At 46.1% G+C, this 18,330-nt stretch overlaps 1 protein-coding gene and 1 long non-coding RNA gene across 11 annotated transcripts in view; one reads left to right on the forward strand and one right to left on the reverse strand.

Annotated features, from left to right (window-relative positions):
- RASAL2 (RAS protein activator like 2) overlaps positions 1-7,631 on the forward strand; it is a 275,645-nt gene extending 268,014 nt beyond the window's left edge. For 4 of the 8 annotated variants that reach the window (XM_043552867.1, XM_043552865.1, XM_037906045.2 and 1 more), the window contains 2 exons: positions 1,669-1,752; positions 2,147-7,631. In XM_043552867.1, coding sequence (XP_043408802.1) covers positions 1,669-1,752; positions 2,147-2,223 — 161 coding nt within the window. In that variant the 3' untranslated portion in view covers positions 2,224-7,631. Of the gene's footprint in view, positions 1-1,668 lie in introns of all 8 variants that reach the window. The other 4 variants (XM_043552868.1, XM_043552869.1, XM_037906044.2 and 1 more) reach the window with 1 other exon arrangement.
- On the reverse strand, positions 6,848-13,833 carry LOC119566899. Of its 3 annotated transcripts, XR_006292703.1 has the most exons (5): positions 13,606-13,833; positions 11,632-11,916; positions 11,412-11,497; positions 8,750-8,881; positions 6,848-7,595 (listed from the first exon to the last, which is right to left on the reverse strand). It is a non-coding gene; the product is annotated as an uncharacterized LOC119566899 (long non-coding RNA). The 3 variants fall into 3 exon arrangements; XR_005226382.2 differs by lacking the exon at positions 6,848-7,595 and having other exon boundaries at positions 8,544-8,881; XR_006292702.1 differs by lacking the exons at positions 6,848-7,595; positions 8,750-8,881 and adding an exon at positions 9,375-9,994.
- Positions 13,834-18,330: the final 4,497 nt, after the last annotated feature.

The following is an 18,330-nucleotide window of genomic DNA, read 5'->3' on the forward strand; positions in this document are numbered from 1 at the left end:
GGACTTGCTGAGGAAACAGATCTCTGCTAAGTCAGGTATTTTTATTTCTTCCTTTAAACCTATCTCCTCACTTTGGTGTTGGAGGGAAGGCTGATGCTTTACCTCTCAGATCTTGCCCCTTCTTTTTTCCCCTTTCTGGACTAGGAGCAGTGCAATGATAGGACAATGAGTGGTCATGGCCTGATCTTGCTATTGATCTCTGCTGACCCTGTTTCCTACATCAGCTCTGTTATACAAGCAGCACCTAAACTCTGTTTTGTTTTGAGTCCCCCACCTTTATTCACTTGGGGAAACCCTTTGGGAAGAACAAACATTCTCCCTGATTGCACATGTCCCATTCAGCTGACATGCTGGGATGTGAACCTCATGGGGCTGCTATAAAACTTATGTCTCCTGAGCAACATGTCTGAATTATCCCCTAATGTTTGTGCCTTCCGTACATCATTTTTCCTTCCCTTTGTTTCTCAATGGGCTGGGGCTGGACTGGGCAGAGATTGCATGCAGCTTTTTTTAAAAATAAGAATATAAGATAAGTCAATCGGCTGGTAGCACGGAGAGCATGTTTACCTGCTGCAGTGTCCATTGCTGCTTTGTGTGGTTGCATTTTTTAAAGGCAAGACAAATATTGAAAGCTGACTTGTACCATCAGTCTCCTTGGTTTGAATCCCCTTTCTCAGTGTCCCACCTCAGATAGCACAGCTGATTTATTTTTTTTATATATATTTAGTGCATTCAACTACCCTTTAGCTTCTAAATACTTCATTGCTTGAAGTGGAAGCTAGCACTTTCTGTGCCAGAAGAATTAAAACCAGAATGAGAGAACCTTTGATTTTGTAAGTCCTGGAGCAACTCCGAGCTGGAATGGGTCTAGGAACAGTGTGGTTTGTTTGTTTGTTTTTTGTGTTTTGTTGATGCCATCTGCCCCCTGCCCCCACACTTCCCTCTTACCCCTCCCTGCCCCCACCAAATAACCACTTAGTTTTAGCTTTTGGCTGCTTTTCTCCTGTGTTGCTGTTGTACCCTCACCACTGCTGGTGACTGCAGGCTGCCATTATTTGCTGTTTTAATTTCAAACATACTGTGGGTTTATACTGAGCACTCTCCATGCAGTCTTTAGAGACAATGATCCTTACATACCACCTGCACTTTTCTTTGCAAAATGAAACCTCCCACCCCTTATTTTACTGCTGCCTGTTTCTGTTTTCCAAATTTTCCAATAAGAGAAAAAATTCTAAATCCAGGAGGGCTTTTGTGCCTTCGTCTGTCTTGTGAAAGGGCTGTAGGGTCAAAACCCTGAAATACAAAACCCCCAAGGCTAGATTAGTTAACAATGTTAGTTAGTTATTAATTAGTTAACATATTAATTTGTTAACTAATTAGTTAACATAACAATGACTTATTGGCAGCTTCCATCATGTAAAGAAACCGGGGAGACCAAACTGGGGTGTGCAGAGCCTATGGCAAACTGGAGCCGTAGTACCTCCAAAAAACAGAAAGAGGCAGAGACATCCCCATTCCACAGGAAATGCTGGTAAGGACGTATCTGCCTGGAAAGCATCTGAAGACTTGATCACAGCGCAAGCAATGGAAGTTCCTGGCAAAGAAATGGTTCAGGGAAGTGCTGTACTGGGTGGAATGGCTTTGATTTATTGTGTGTGTGTGTTTCAGGAGAAGCGGATCGTGTCTCTGGACTCAGCCAACACGCGGCTGATGAGTGCCCTGACGCAGGTGAAGGAGCGCTACAGCATGCAGGTCCGCAATGGCATCTCCCCCACCAACCCCACCAAGCTTTCCATCACGGAGAATGGTGAATTCAAAAACAGCAGCTGCTAACAGGTTAAATGCTGCTGGCCATCTCCCCTGGGGCAGGGCAGAAGGAAGCAGACTCAAGAAAGCCAAACACAGACTCCTTACAGGTTTACAGAATGCTGCTAAAAGAAAAACTCTGGATGGGGAAATACAGCCCACCATTTAGACCACGATGATAAGGGCAAGGGCCCTCCATATCGCTGTGTATATACATAGGGAGCCTGTTGTGGGCCGTGTACAGAAAATGCCACTGTAATATACCAAAAGGAAGTCAACCATGTAGATTTTTTTTTTAATTATTGCTATTTTTATTTTTTTTTTTTCCTCTTGTTCAAAGCACTGCAGTCCTTGGGGAGGAAGAAGAGGAAGAGAGAGGAGTGTGTGTGCGCATGTCCGGTGTGGGTGAAGGCGTGAGCGAGCAAGAGAGACAGAAGCAGTTGGTTACTTAGAAGCTGTACATATCAGGGTGATTGATACAAGCACATGGAGTGAAGTGAAATATTAGTTAAATGAATTATAAAAGAGACTCATCTGCCGATTTTAACCTTCTCTTCCCCAGTTCTTTAACTGAATACAACTCCACACCCAACCTTCACACAGGAACACTGGATCCTGTTGGCTTCTGTATCTGCTATTGCTAGGATACAGGCAAAAGGCTATTCCAGTCTCCCTGAGCATACTGAGTAGGAACTCTTTAGAGCAGTAAGCCCATCTCCTTGTGGTCTGCCCACAGCCAGGCTTTCCACCTAATAGACAAAGGGAATTTGCAGTTTTAAAGGTGGGATATTTTTACCCCAGTTATAGTAAGGTTTGATTTTTCCTTTTTAGAATTTACAGAACTGTAAATACCTGTGTTTTTTGAACTTCAGTCCAATTCCCAGTGTGCATACAGTCCATGGTCTCAATGCAGTAACTATACAAATCTGTTCTCTATTCTCCATTGGAAATAATCAGGTTAGTATTCTAAGGAAAGGGCTAACCAAAGGGCACCCAGGCCCTGTGCAATAGATGAGTGCACGTAAAATAAAACTTTCCTAGTTTGTTTATTTTTAACTTTGTCTTGTTCAGTTTCACTTTCACCGTTTCACCCACTGGGTTATCAGGTATCACAACATCAGAGATGCTTTCTCCAGACTATGCATGATTTTTTAACATCTCCACCCCATCCAAATTAAATTTGCCTTTCTATTAATGTTTTTTGAGTTCTGTACGTATCCAGTTTTTTGCCTAAGTGAGTTTACAGCTGAACCTCAATGTCTCCCATAATGTTGCGCCTGCTTCCCACAGGAGCAAACTTTTGCAGGATGTACATGAACGCTCATCCTGAAATTATAAAGTGACCTTGTGGGAAGGAAGATTTTGTAATATTACATGCCATACAAGATTAACAGGAATTACACCAGAGGTCTCGGAATACTTAGTGTGGGTTTTTTAAAGCCCCAGCTTCTGAAGTCAAATGATTGTGAGAATCTTCACTTTCAGTTTGTAAACAAGTACATTTTAGCTCTTGTTATTGCAGAGAAAAGCAAGAACCTGTGAATCTTAAAGGCTCAACACAAAGCAAGTAAAAACTAGACCAATTCAAATTAGAAATTAGGTACAGATTTCCAGCAGTGAGGATGATGAATCACTGGAACAAGCTACCAAGGGAAGTGGTGGATTGTCCATCTCTTCATGTCTTTAAATCAAGATTGGATACCGCTTTGGAAGATGTGCGTTAGTCAGACACCAGTTATTGGACTCAATCCACGAGTAACTGGGTGAAATTTGAGGGCCTGTGTTATGCAGGAGGTCTGACTAAGTGATCTGATGGTCCATTCTGGCCTTAAGCATTATGAATCTGTGAAAACTTTACTATTTTAAAAATCTTGGGATTTCTAAGCCAATCTCATGGCTTTTGGGGGCCTGATTTGAATTCTCTGACCGCTTGGGTTTGGCAATATTGACAATAACCTTAATTCAGAATCATTTGTCCAAGTTTGTTTGCTGTTTAGAAATGAATTAGCCTAACTCTTTAGGCCGAATCTATTTCTTTGTTGTAAAGCGCAATATGTTAACTGTGCGAGTTAAAAGTTACTTCCATTAAACATACATGCACACACATATATGTACATATATAACTATGCACAAAAACAGAGAGACCATATCTCCTGTACTGTAGGACATATAAAGTAAAAGTGTATGAATCTGTTTTAGTAAGACCTTGGTAGAACTCTTACCTGAAGTGAGTAAGAATTTATTTTTAATGTTCTCTCAGCTCAAAGCTGCTTCCTCTGCCTAGTTCTCAAATGTGATAGGTACTAAAAAGCAATGAGAGGTCCTGCTTAATGTTCTTGAAGCAGCACAGACAAGTTTATGGAGGCTTCTGTGCTAATGGGGCCATTTAGTGGATCTGCACAGTAGTGATTTTTTTTTTAAACTTTCCAAACAATGTTTTCCAACTCTGGGTCATTGTGATTCCTGCTATTTTCTCCCTTGGGAGCTGTGCCTTTCACCCTCTCCTCCTAACCACATACCAAGGCTGCAGTCATAGTAACAGCTGTGGATCCATTTGTCTGTTGTGAGTAGCTCTCATGTTTTTGCGAGAAGCTCTTGTCCAATGAAACCCCCTTTAGCTCAGCGTTTTTGTGTGGCTTGCAGGCAGCGACTGCACGCCTCCCCTTGTGTTATATAACTGCACACAAATTAAGTGAAGTTCACTATAATTACCCCAGATTATATTCACCCAGCGGTGCTATGCAAAATCTTTTTCCCAAAAGCAGCCCTGTAGATGGGTGTGTACTTTAATCATATAGTATATACAGCATGTGGTGTGGGTGGGTTTTTTCTCTGAAGTTCAAGATTAAGGAGCAACTGAATACTTCGTCTATGCATTATTTTGTGGGGGCTAGAAGAAGGTTTACGTGGAGATACAGACTCCAGTCAAAATGGCATTCTAGTGGTGCTAGGCTAACGCTACTGAGGGAGATGAGCTGACCAGAGCCTTATGGTAATCCATGAACAGTCACTGCTTTGATGTGTGATTAGATGGTGAAGGCTCTTGGGAATGTATTGTGCACTTGCCTTTGTGTAAGGTTCACACAGGCTTCTGCCAAGAAATTCAGTAGGGACAGCATCTTTCCATGCATATCATATCAAATCATAATCAAGTACATGTAGCCTACTGGGGACCGTTGCACCACCAGAGTTGATGGCATCGTACCTGGCATCATAGAGTGAAGTTCCCTATGCATAGGATAGAGTGCTTTTAAATACAACTGCTCCTGGTTTTCAGAGGGGATTCCTTAGCTGCTGAAAGGTTATATAATGGGATTGGCGATATCTTGAGTAATGTATACACATGTGCACATCCTCCTGTGCTTTTCTTCAGTGTCACCCTGGAAAAGGCCACTGTTCTAGGGCTCAGTCATTACAGCTTGTTGCTGTGATGATGTTTCTGTTGGTTTATAATTTCCTGCTCAGGTAAAGGTGGCAGCTGCACAATATTGTTAAGTGAAAGCGGATTAAATATGGAGCAGAACATTACACTTCTGCGTTCTGCTCCCCCTTTGTTTTAGAGCTGCTTTCTAGGGAGGGTTTCATTTGTTAAGAGACTAGAGTATGTGACATTGCCGGCTTCTCTTCTGTCCAGTCTAATCAAATTCAAGTGGCATTAAAACACACAGTAACAAGAAAAGAGCCTCATGGTCCATTTTGATATGAATGGGACAATAAACGTTTTCAGATGAGCAGTCTATACATTTCTACAGGAATGAGAGGAAAAATAAATAGAACAAAATCTGATGATGAACTTTATAGCTTTTTAGGGTTTTGGCTAGTACATTGACAAATCACCTAAACGTAGTAGGCTATGTGTAATACTATTGTGGGAGACTAGCCACCTTCACTTGAGGACAGCAGAGGTAATGTAGGAAGGCTTCTAGAAGTCTCTAGAACCCCTGTATGTTTGTTCCCAACTTTGGGCTGCCTCCATGAGTGCATCTCTGTTGGGGAGGCATTGGGACAGGGCTGCTAAGGGAAAAGGAAGGCGAGGATTCCTTATCCCAAGCTCTCTAGTGCCATCAGTTTCTATTAAGCATCACAGTTTGTGGTTAAACATTATTTTGACTTTAAGGAATGGCTCTTGCCATCTGATTCTCCAAGCCTCAACCTAAAACTGTAGCTTTCCACTGTCTGTGACTTTCACTAAATCTAATTTCCTCACCCTTCATCTGAGCTGTGCTGAGTGAGAGAGGGAGTTTACAATATACCTTTGCATTCTCAACAATTATCACAGTGACACACAGGCCTCAGGCCAACAGACCTCTCTGTGGCCAGCCATTGACTGTGTGCTTGTGGTGCTATTTCTTGCCCCTACTCCTTGACAGAGAGAGTCCAGAAGCACTACTTGTATCCCGGTGTGATGGGGCTAACCGTGACTTTGGGGATTAGGTGCTTGCTGGCCACATCCATGACTCTTGCTTTATGGTGGTCCCTCAAAAAAGACAAATGAACTGAGAGACCCTTTCCTATACCAGCCAGTTGGATTTCTGAATTTTAAATAAAAACCCTTGACCTGCTTGTGGTGTTGCAGTTAAGCACAATAGCATGTGTTGTGCTCTGGCTATTTGTCAAATTCTGAATGCTATATGTTGCATTGATGAGGGACAAAAGTAATCACACTGGCAAGAGAAGCAGTAAATATCTCAGGAGAGGAGGAGAAGCTAGGATGAGTGAATGGCTTAAATGTGGCCTAATCTAAAGGACCCTTCTTCGCAACACAGGGAATTCAGGTCCTAAAGAAGGAAAAGGGGTGGGAGCTGGAGTCACTAAGCATCTACTGTTTTTTCTTCAGTGTATAGAAATGGGTATTCATGTATATAAATACATACCTAGCTGCACATTTCAAACATTCTCTCTTAGAAACCCTCTCACATCATGAGAGAGCCCCGAGTAGGGTGGAGAGAGATGTGCATATTTCCTAGCTAGTGGACATAGGTTGTGTTCTGTGGTTGGATAACCTCTATAGTCGGCCATCCCAGAATGTTTTTCTTTTACATTGTTGCAAATGCTTTGGCTTTTTTTTTTTTTTTACCTTTTGCATTAATTTCATACTCTAATGCTAATTCAAACCACCAGCTTTTAACTAACCAATGGGTCAGTGATTTAACAGTGGTGTATGTTAGCCATATTCATTTGCTGAGTGACCAATGTGATGTATGTACAAATCCTATTTATGTGTTCTGTAAAAATGTCTACATCACTCTTGGGGAACAATTCATGTTTAAACCATTACATGTATATTTATATTGTTGATTAACATTAACCAAATAGGACATTATCTGGTCAACCACTATTCTCCAACAGTGTGTGATAGATTTAAATGGTTAAATTTAGGTTGATGCTTTTAGACACTTCCTTCCCTATATTAAATTAGCTCCCATGAGAGAGAGAGAGAATGTCATTGTGAATCACTCCTGCCAGGAATCCTACCTGTACAAAAATAGATTTTCTATCTCAAGGGCCTTAATGAGAGTGTTACTACACAGGACTATTTTACAATGATAGCTCTAAATAATTTATTTTTTAGTTCAACAAATTACACCTTTAAAAATGTAATAAAGTTGGTTTTCAAAACCATATTTTTATGCTAGTAGCACTGGACTGTTCAGTCTCTGAGCTCCATCTCTGCATTTCATTGCCTGGGTTTGTTCTAAAGAAGATTTATTTTTGTTCTGTGAATAATTTTTCCAAGGTTCTTGTATATGTACAGATATAGATACATTTGAGGTCTTTTATTGATATTCCTACAAAGAATACAAATAAACTTTAACTTTAAACAGTCTGGACTCAATCTGCCTCATTGATTAAAATCCTACTGCTCTCATTGCTGGGTGATTGTACATATGTGTTGGGGCAAATTTTTTTTTTTTTTTACTAGTGGGAGGAAATTTGCAAGGCAACAGTATAACTCAACCTCTGGGACAGTTTGCATTGCAACTCCTTGAGCTATCCAAGTAGGGTTGCCAGGTGTCCAGTTTTCGACCAGAACACCTCGTAAAAAAGGGACCCTGGTGGCTCCGGTCAGCACTGCTGCCCGAGCCATTAAAAGTCTGACTGGTGAGGTAAGGCAGGAACCGTTGCCAACGGGAGCTGTGGGGGTGGTGCCTGCAGGGGGAGGCAATGCACAGAGACACCTGGCTGCGCCTCCACCTAGAAGTCGAGGGACATATCGCTGCTTCCGGGGAGGCCCCAAGGTAAGTCCTGCCTGGAGCCCACACCCCCTCCCACACCTCAACCCTCTGCTCCAGCCTTGAGCTCCTTCCCATACCCAACCTCCCTCCTGGAACCCACACCCCGACCCCCTGCCCCATCCCTGATTCCCCTCCCAGGGCCAGCACCCCACATCCCTGCCCCAGCCCAGAACCCCCTCCTGCACCCTGATCCCCTCATTTCTGGCCCCATTGTGGAGCCCGCACCACCAGCCCAGAGCCTGTACCCCCTCCCACACCCCAACCCCCTGCCTCAGCCCAGAGCCCCACCACACACACACACACGCACTCCAAACCCCTTGACTCCAACCCGCAGCCCCCTCCTGCACCCCAAACACCACATCGCTGGCCTGCACCCTACCCCAGCCCAGAGCCCCCTCCTGCACCCTGAACCCCTCATTTCTGGCCCCATCCCAGAACCCGCACCCCCTGCTGGAGCCCTCATCCCCTCCCCATACCCCAACCCCTTGCCCCAGCCCGGTGAAAAGGAGCGAGTAACAGTGGGGGCAAGCGAGGGATGGGGGGAAAATGTGGAGTGCACAGGAAACGGAGATGGTCTGTGGCTGAAGAGTGCATCAGAGATTGGGCTTTGAAATTGTAGCTTGCTGGTGAACACAATATGGTTTGTCATTTATCTCTCACGCTGCTCTCCATTAGAGATCAGTGGAACCAGAATTCTATCCACTGACCTGGGTTTGGAATTCTGGTGCTGTGCTTGGCCTCAGTTCTAAAGTTTGTCCCCTTTGCCGAGCTCTCCTTCCCTATGTAGTAATTCTCCCTGGTTTTGAATCTTCTTGCCCACATGGAATAGTCCAGCTAAACTGTATAGAGAGAGAAAGGGTGACACCCTGTGGTGAAACAGGAGAAGTACTATCCACTCCAACCGTCTTTGTAAACTTTACCCTTTCTCAAAGTTAAAGAAATCATCTCTTTAAAAAAAAATTCCTTTATCTATGTTACTAATAACACAGTCAGTAATGAAAACACTCTCAACCATCTGATTTTCTTTGCATTAGTTATTTTGGACACTTTGTGCATTTCTGTAATCTTGGACCATGAAAGCAACCTCAGTTTCCCTTGTTTGTACTAAATTTCTAATCTGCAGGTTCTCTTACACTAGCCTAGCACAATGCTACATCCTTTGAGCTGCAGCCACTTCAAGGGGATGTTTATTCATAGATGCACACAGAGTAGTGGCTTCTTGGTAATGTTATCGTTATCATTCCATATACATGAATTACAAGAGAATACAAAAAGCGGAAAATCCCTCCCACGGGATTTGTCTCATGGAAAACTTGTGTTGGGCATAGATTTGGTAAAAGCTTATTTTTAAAATTGTCATTTTATAAACAGGGTTTTAAAGGCTTTCAAACTATACACACAGTGAATGTATGCAACTTTGTTCTCCTATTTCTTGTCACCACCTTGACCCTACCATCTCTGTTCTGTTCAACATTTACCTGTTGGTATCTTGTCCTTATTTAGACTGGAAGCTCTCTGGGCTTGGGCCTGCCTTAATATACCTCTACATTGCCCCACACAAGGGGAGCCTAATCCTGAATGGGGATTCTGGGCACTGGGGCAAAACAAACAATATTCTGGTGATACACTGGTTGAGAATTCCGTCTTCCATGTCCTCCACAAGAGACGCTATCTAATTTCCTTGTACTGTTCCTTAGCAGTTACCTGTGCTTACTCTACATCCCTGTCTCCCTGCCGGAAATGCGAACTTTATTTTTTATCTATGATCTGCCCATACACATTCTGGTTCCACTGTCCAAAATTATTTGTACCAAAAGGAGCATTTTTTTCCTTCTTTAGAGAACTCCATGTTATCTAAAGAGTCATTTGGTCTGGTCTTGTCACAGTTCATAACTGACCCATTTCAGCTGGAATGACCCTATGGGAAAACTCCCCTTTAGTATTTCTTCTACCTGAAGAATGTAAGAATAAAAGTTTTATGGTTATATTGATACTAGGGTACATGTTTCTACTTAACAGAAAAGCTGCAGCTGTCTAAACCTGTGGGATACAAGCTTGCTTACACGTAAGCAGTAGCCTCCTGAAAAGAGAATTCTCACTGTCTCTAGAACACCAAACATTCCTGTCCTTCACCTTCTCTCCCAGCCCTGCACATTAAATATCTCCATATCCTTAGAAGGTGTATTGAATTACTGCTTTTCAGTGCAGTGGTGTAGATTGAATATCCTGGCTGTAGACATATAATGTTGTTTCCCTCTTAGTTCTTTCAGTAGCAAGTAATGAATACTTTGGTTTGTTTCCATGGAGCCAGAGTAAGGATCAGCTCTCTGCTGTCCTTTATAAGATCAGTGGGAACCACAGTTGCCAATTTTCACATGGTAAATAAGTACCCCGACTTTCATAATAAGCCAAAAATCAAGCTAATCCCATTTCAAAACAAGGCCAAAACAAGCCAATCCCTAAGAACCCCAACACTCTGTGACTAGATCCCCCCAGTGTGCAGTCTGGGACTGGGGTGGGCCTGCTGGGCACCCCGACTCTCTCCCCCCCCCTTTCCCCTGCTTGCTGGGAGTTGATCCAAAAAACAAAAAAAAGCAACAAGCCAATTAAGCCAAAAACAAGTCCAATTTCTGCGGTTTTTTTGTGGGTTTGGCATGTCTGGTGGGAACCTGTAACTATCCTGATGTAGCAGAACACCAGGTTCTGTGACTCAGACCAGCTTTCCACTACTTGCAGGAAATCCCCCTTACTACTTAGCCCAGTGTCAGAGCAGTGCAGCTTTGTCTGACCAGGGCATGAGGCTGCCATCTGAGTCCAGAATTCTGTCACAGCAGTTAGCAGGGCTGGGGACACAGAACAACTACCACTACAGCGTTCCACCATTGACATCTGCCAACTATAGACCCAGAGTTTGTGTTGATGGTTACAGAAGGGACCTTGTGGGAAAGGAACATCCCAGTGATGAGATACTGGAAGTAAAGGGAGGTGAGGAGGAATGGACGTGAATAGGGATGAAACACTACTATCATGGAGCTGTCGGTAAAGCCTCTGTCATTCTTTCTTCCCTGTTGCCCAGGCCTCAGATTGCAGAGGGACTAATGTGTAGATAGCAGCTGCAGTTGCATGGGAAAAGGGATGTCTCTCACTCATGAGGTGTGCCCAAAAGGAAGAAAATCTTCATCCCCCAATGAACAGATTGCTCTGGCTCATACTTGTACACAACTCCCTTTCCCTCTCCCACCAGCTCATTTTTCCTGTGTGTAACTTAGGTCGGTTTGCAAGCAGGTACCACACTGAAGCCCACCAGAAACTCTGTTTGCAAACTGCTATTACAAGAGGAGACCCTCTTTGAGAAGGACTGCATCTCACCTCATTCAGGAGCTGCTGTTTTATATCCTCAAGATCTACCAGGGCAGGTGAGACAAAATCCACTTTCAGAATCATGTACCCAGTATCTACACAGGAGAAAAGTGTCGCATGAATGGCGGTGTAGTCCAGTGCTAAGCAAATGTTGCTTTTTCTCATATATTGTACAATGGTAATGCCCCCTAATAAGTTACAATGTATCACACCTGTGCAATCTACTCACTACTTAAAGGGTTGGGATGCATGATGCTTCCAGAATGGCTGCAGTCCATCTCCTCAAGATTGTTGGGCTTCTATTTTCATGGAAGTACACACACGTTGAGGAAGGCAAGTGAATTAAGAAAAGCTTGAATGGGTGCCTGAGCATGAAATGAGTGCCCCTGTCTGTGCAAAACTGTCAGGTCTGAGCTGAATGCTGCTTCCAATGCCATTGTTAATTCCAGCGCTGCTGTCCCCGCTTGTCACTCACTGGCTCTCCCTGACTGAGATTTACCACTCCAAGCAGAGACTGAAAGGAAGAGGGTATGTTCTTAGTGGGAGAGAACTTACACACAGAGTGTACATGCCCTCAGTATGTAAAACTTAAGATGAGATTAGACTGTACAATGGTTGACAGCATCCTACTCAATTGCTTTTCTCAGCTATGTCCACACAATGGCAAGGTTAAAGGCTGTCGCTTGGGGAAATAGCCACAGATATCAAAGCTAGATGGGAGATGTTTCCTGTAAGCAGTTATGGCCGCCCCTCCGCATCTGCCTCTCAGGGAGGCCAGGCCTCCTCACAGTCTGAGCTGCCAGAATATGCTCAAAACAAAGAGAGGGGGAATTAGCGGTACTCAAAAGGCCCTGGCCTTCAAGCAGGAAGGGGCCTCAAAGAGTCTGGGCTCTGGCTAGCAGTCAGGACAGAGCAGTACCAAGTTATAAGCCCAGCCCTCATGGAGGGCAGTAAACAATCAGGCCTCTGGCCTACAGTCAGGCAGCCTTCAAGCAGGGCAGGACAGGACAGCAAATAGTCAGGACCCTTGCCTGCAGTCAGGCAGAGCTGTAGCAAGTATAAGCCCAGCCTTTAAGCAGGTGGAGGAGGAGGGAGCATAAGCAGGGTGTGGCAGTAAACAAGCAGGGCTCTGGCCTGCAGTCAGACAGAGCTGTATCAGTTTATCTGTGCAGCCTTAAGTAGGGCAGGGCAGCAAACTGTCAGGGCTCTGACCTGCAGTTAGGGTGAAGCGCCCGCAGTCTACAGTCCCAAACTCTCGGTCAGGGCAGAGCAGCAAGTCATTAGGGCTTAGGCTGGGGTTGAGCATAGAGTTGACAACCCTCCTGGTTTTCCTGGGAGTCTCCTGGAATCAGGCACTATCGCCCGGAGGCTACTGAAGCCAAAACGGAAGATTTTAGGCTGCTAAAAGTCCAGCGGCACAGGGGGGTTAACGCAGGCTCCCTGCCCCACGCTGCTCCTGGAAGTGGACGGCACGTCCCTGCGGTCCTTGGGTGGGGGCAGGGGGTCTCCACACACTGCCTCCGCCCTGAACACCAACTCAGCAGCTCCCATTGGCTGCAGCTGGGACCTGTGGAGACAGTGCCACCAAGGGCCATAAGTACATGCTGGCTGCTTCCAGGAGTGGGGCCAGGGCAGGCAGGGAGCCTGCCTTAGCCCCCCTGCATCGCTGACCGGGAGCTGTCTGAGATAAGCGCCACCAGGCCGGAGCCCTCACCCAGCCTCAGCCCAGAGCCCCCTCCTGTACCCAAACTCCCTCCCAGAGCTTGTCCCCCCCCTTGCACTCCGTACCCCCTCCTGCACTCCAAACCCCCTCCCACACCCCTGCCCCAGCTCTGAGCCCCCTCCCACATCTAAATGCCCTCCCAGACAGTTGGCAACCCTAGTTGAGCACCCAAACACAGTCTAGGGGGCTCAGACCAGATTCACAGAGTCTAGTGTCCTAGCTCAGCAGACTGTAGACGGATGCAGGCCTCCTGGCCTAAGGAGGGGGAGTACTGCAACCCCAGGAGTGGGGTGGCAGGGGGAACGTGGTCCCACCTAACTCTACCACATCCCAGCCCAGGGCCCTAACAGTGGTGGAGTGGTCTGCCACAGGGTCAGCCGGGATCTGCCCACAATACGCTGAACTTGTACCAAGACAGCTCTTAACCAGACTGTTGTCTAGTTTCCCTGGGCTTCTTCCTACTCTCTGTCTCAGGCGTACCTGCGTCCAGGGATCATTCTTAGTTTCCCTGGGATATACCACCAAGGGTAGCTATAGCAGCTCCTCAGTGTGGGAAGTGGCAGGGTTCTCAGGGCAGCTGCGGTTCTCCTCAGTATCCCACTCCAGCAGCAGGGACGACATGTCTGTCTCTCTAGGCACCTCTGTCCCAGCAGAGCTGCTGGGCTGGCCTTTTATACTTCCCCTTCATGTCCCACTCTTCTGCTTCCAGTGTTCAGGGAGTGGTCCTGGCTCCACCCACCAGGCAACTTGTGGCGTTCCCTCCACGTCTGCCTCTGAGGGAGGCCACACCTCCTCACTACATCCCCCAAATGCAGGTACAGTACAGATAATATAGTGGCAGAGCCTGAATAAAGGATGGGAAATGCCCACTGGCCTTGCTGTGCTGGAGTTTGCTTTTCTGGAGGAATGTGCTATACCATAAGAATGAGTATCCAGCAGACTGCCCTGTAGGGCTCCAGTGCCTTTTAGTTGACTGCCCTATGCTGTGTGTGTTAAAGAATAAGTTTTTCCTGTAGGACTGCACTGGGTTGATGTCACAACACTTGTACCTGCAGTTGCCATGTGCAGACATTCACACTTATTCTGGCTCTGTTGAGGAAGAGAAAGTTACAGCTTCCTTTATGTGCAAAGAAATAAATATGATCAAAAGATAGAAGCAGCATTAGAGTGCCCACCTGCATCTTGAGAGCCCTCTGTCGGGGCACTTCCTGTGACGATGGAGGGCAGTTGCTGAGAGGTAGCTGGGGATTCTGTGCTATCTGCTGTGGCAGAATCAGTGATAGCTGTGAAGAGAGAACATAAATCACTGTAGAAATCTAAAATCATGGTTAAAACGCGCTATAAACTTCCTTAGCACTGACAGACTCTTCAAGTGACCATTAGTAACAATCAAAATAATATCAAAGAGAAGCTGAACAGAAGTATCCCAAATGCAGGTATAGTACAGATAATACAGTAACTCCTCGCTTAACATTGTAGTTATGTTCCTGAAAAATGCTACTTTAAGTGAAATGATGTTAAGCGAATCTAGTTTTCCCCTAAGAATTAATGTAAATCGTGGGGGGGGGGGGTTAGATATTTTATATATATATATATATATATATACACACACACACAGACAGTATAAGTTTTAAACAATTTAATACTGTACACAGCAATGATGATTGTGAAGCTTGGTTGAGGTGGTGAAATCAGAGGATGGAAGAGGGTGGGATATTTCCCAGGGAATGCCTTACTGCTAAATGATGAACTAGCACTCAACTGAGCCCTCAGGGGTTAACACACTGTTGTTAAAATAGCCTCACACTCTACAAGGCAGCAGGAATGGAGGGAGGGGAGACAGCATGGCAGAGAGAGACCAGCACACAGAGAGAGAGAGAGAGTGTGTGTGTGTGAGATGTGCATTGCCCCTTTAAGTACACTGACCCCACTCTAAGTACTCTACACTGCCTTTTTAAGTAGATCTGCAAGTAGAGACAGCAGCCGCTGCCAGCAAGCTCTCTCCATACTGAGCCCTATCGTGCCTCCCCCCGACCCGCTCTGTGGAGATGGCCTGATGAAGTAAAGAAGCAGGGGGACAGGAGTGGGAGGAGAGGGGGACACCCTGACATTAGCGCCCCTCTTACGCCCTCCCCCCACCCCATGCACAGCAAGCAGGAGGCTCCCAGGAGCAGCTCCAAGGCAGAGGGCAGGAGCAGCACATGGAAGTGGGGGGAGGGACAGCTGAACTGCCCCTCAGTGGATAGCCTGCTGGGCGGCTGCCACACAGGGAACTTAGGGGAGCGGGGAGCTGACAGGGGGCTGCGGGTCCACCCTGGTTCTAAGCCTCCACCAGCTAGCTCCAGTGGGCTGCTCTTTCTGCAAGCAGTGGACAAAGCAGGCGACTGCCAAAGTTATAAGGGAGCATTGTGCAACTTTAAATGAGCATGTTCCCTAATTGATCAGCAACATAACAACATTAACCGGGACGACTTTAAGTGAGGAGTTACTGTATAGTGGCAGGGGCTGAATAAAGGATGGGAAGTGCCAACTGGCCCTGCTACGTTGTGGTTTGCTTTGCAGGATGAAGGTGCTACCATAGAATGATTATCCAGCAGACTGCCCTATAGGGCTCCAATGCCTTTTAGTTGACTGTCCTATGCTGTGTGTATTAAAGAATAAGCGACTGCAAAATATTTCTCTTCTGAAGCTTGAAGATGCAGAGCACAACCAACATTTGTGATCTCCATGGAGACTTGTTTTGTCTTCTCTTCTGATTTCAAAGGGAATGTTTGTCCAAGGCTTAGATGCCTACAGCCAAATTCCACTTTATAGTTTTTGCAAAGTTCCAACCCACAAAGCATGGAATTTATAAAGAACATAATGGCCATACTGTGTCAGACTAAAGGTCCATCTAGCCCAGTATCCTGTCTTCCGACAGTGGCCAATGCCAGGTACCCCAGAGGGAATGAACAGAACAGGTAATCATCAAGTGATCCATCCTCTGTCACCCATTCCCAGCTTCTGGCAAACAGAGGCTAGGGACACCATCCCTGTCCATCCTGGCTAATAGCCATTGATGGACCTATCCTCCATGAATTTATCTAGTTCTTTTTTGAACCCTGTTATAGTCTTGGCCCTCACAACGTCCTCTGGCAAGGCATTTCACAGGTTGACTATGCATTGTGTGAAAAAATACTTCCTTTTGTTTGTTTTAAACTTGCTGCCTATTAATTTCATTTGGTGACCCCTAGTTCTTCTGTTATGAGGAGTAGATAACACTTCCTTATTTACTTTCTCCACACCAGTCATGATTTTATCGACCTCAATCATATCCCCCCCTTAGTCATCTCTTTTCCAAGCTGAAAAGTCCCAGTCTTATTAATCACTCCTCAAAGGAAACATCGTTTGAAACACATTTGACCCAACAACTGTGAATAAAGACTAACCCGTATTCCTAGAATTTAGAGATGGAAAAGAGCTATTAGGTCATCTAGTCCATCCCCCTGCCAGCTCCCCATTGGGCACTTACTAGTGTTGTGCGTTTCTAGTATGAAATGTCCTCAATGGCATTTCTGTCAGTGCCCTTAGGAGATTAATAATTGGCCTAGCAGGTCCGTCAGGAAGCTTTTCCTGTAGGACTGGGCTGGGTTGAAGTCACAACACTTGTACCTGCAGTTGCCATGTGCAGACATTCACACCTATTCTGGCTCTGTTGAGGAAGAGAAAGTTACAGCTTCTTCTACGTGCAAAGAAATAAATAGTATGGTACAAAAGCTAGAAGCAGCATTAGAGTCCCAACTTGCATCTTGAGAGCCCTCTGTCGGGGCACTTCCTGTGACGATGGAGGGCAGTTGCTGAGTGGTAGCTGGGGATTCTGTGCTATCTGCTGTGGCAGAATCAGTGATAGCTGTGAAGAGAGAACACAGATCACTGCAGAAATCTAAAATCATGGGTAAAATTAGCACTGACACTGACTCTTCAAGTGACCATTAGTTACAATCAAAATAATATAAACGAATACGTTAACCTTTCACTGCTTGAAAACTGCTAGACCTAAAGCAAGTAAATTAACCTACTTCCAAGTGGATATTTATAGCTATATAACCACAAATGTAGAAATATGGGCGGTGGGTGCAGTCCCCCTTTGGGGAGGCTAGCCCCCGGCTCCGCCCCTTACACTCCCCTCCCCTGCCCGGAGGAGCTCTGGGCTGGCCAAAGCTGCGCCATGCCTCCCCTCCCTGGACCCAACCTGCCCTGGGGAAGAGCGTCTGTTAGAAGATGCTTTTCATATGCCCCATGCAGGTTCCGGGGTGGCTGAGGAGGTAGTATGTATCAGCCACCCCAAAACCTGCATGGGGCATAATAAAGCAAAAACTTTGCCACCAAACCCCACAACTGGGGGGTCCAGCGCCTGCGGCAGCACTGGGGAAGGCAGAGCCTCCCCTGGCCTATTATACCCGCTGCCCATGTTTAGAAGCCAGCAAATTTGGCAGTCTTTGCTCAAAGACCTACCACACCCTGTCCCCGAAAAGGAGCAGTAAAGGGGGGGGCTTCCCTTCAGGCCTGCCTAGAAAGGCTGCAGGGAAGCAGCCAGTGAGAACTCAGCAGGCCCAGTTAAAAGGAGCTGCTGGGCCTGGGCCCAAACAGTTTAGCTGTTGGTTGGAACCAGATGGGTGAGGAAGGGCTGGAAGGCTGTGAGACTCCAGGCAAGGAGGCCTGAGAGAGACCCTGCTCAAGCAGGGAACAGACAGGGAACTTCAGCCCTGAGGTAAGGGTGCCGGGGAAGGGGCTCCGTGGGAAGTGGCCCAGGGAATAGCAGCCACAACGGAGTTAAAGGAAGCAGCACGGGGCTGTTATTTGTAGGTCCCTGGGTCAGGACCCGGAGTAGTGGGCAGGCATGGAGCCCCCCTGCTGGCAGAGTGGCCAAAGCCTGAGAAGGGGACAAGTGTTGTTTAGAGGCCCGAGTGAAGGGCAGAACTCAGTCTCCAGGGAGAAGGCTCTGGGGGGCACTGCTGTATAACGGCAGGGACAGATTGAAAGCTAGCCCAGAAGGGGCTGAAAACTGAGCCCCAGAGACAAGGCTAAAGACAGTAACAAGGGCACAGGGACAGGCCCTGTTGGACCTTTCCCCTTGGAAGGGGTTTGTTCGGTGATGCATGTTTACTGTGTGACTTAGTCGGAGGGCTGAAGACCCACCTGACAAGAGCAACAGCCGAAGGGCAC

Source organism: Chelonia mydas, chromosome 8 (assembly GCF_015237465.2).
Source record: "Chelonia mydas isolate rCheMyd1 chromosome 8, rCheMyd1.pri.v2, whole genome shotgun sequence".
Taxonomy (NCBI): Eukaryota; Metazoa; Chordata; order Testudines; family Cheloniidae; genus Chelonia; species Chelonia mydas.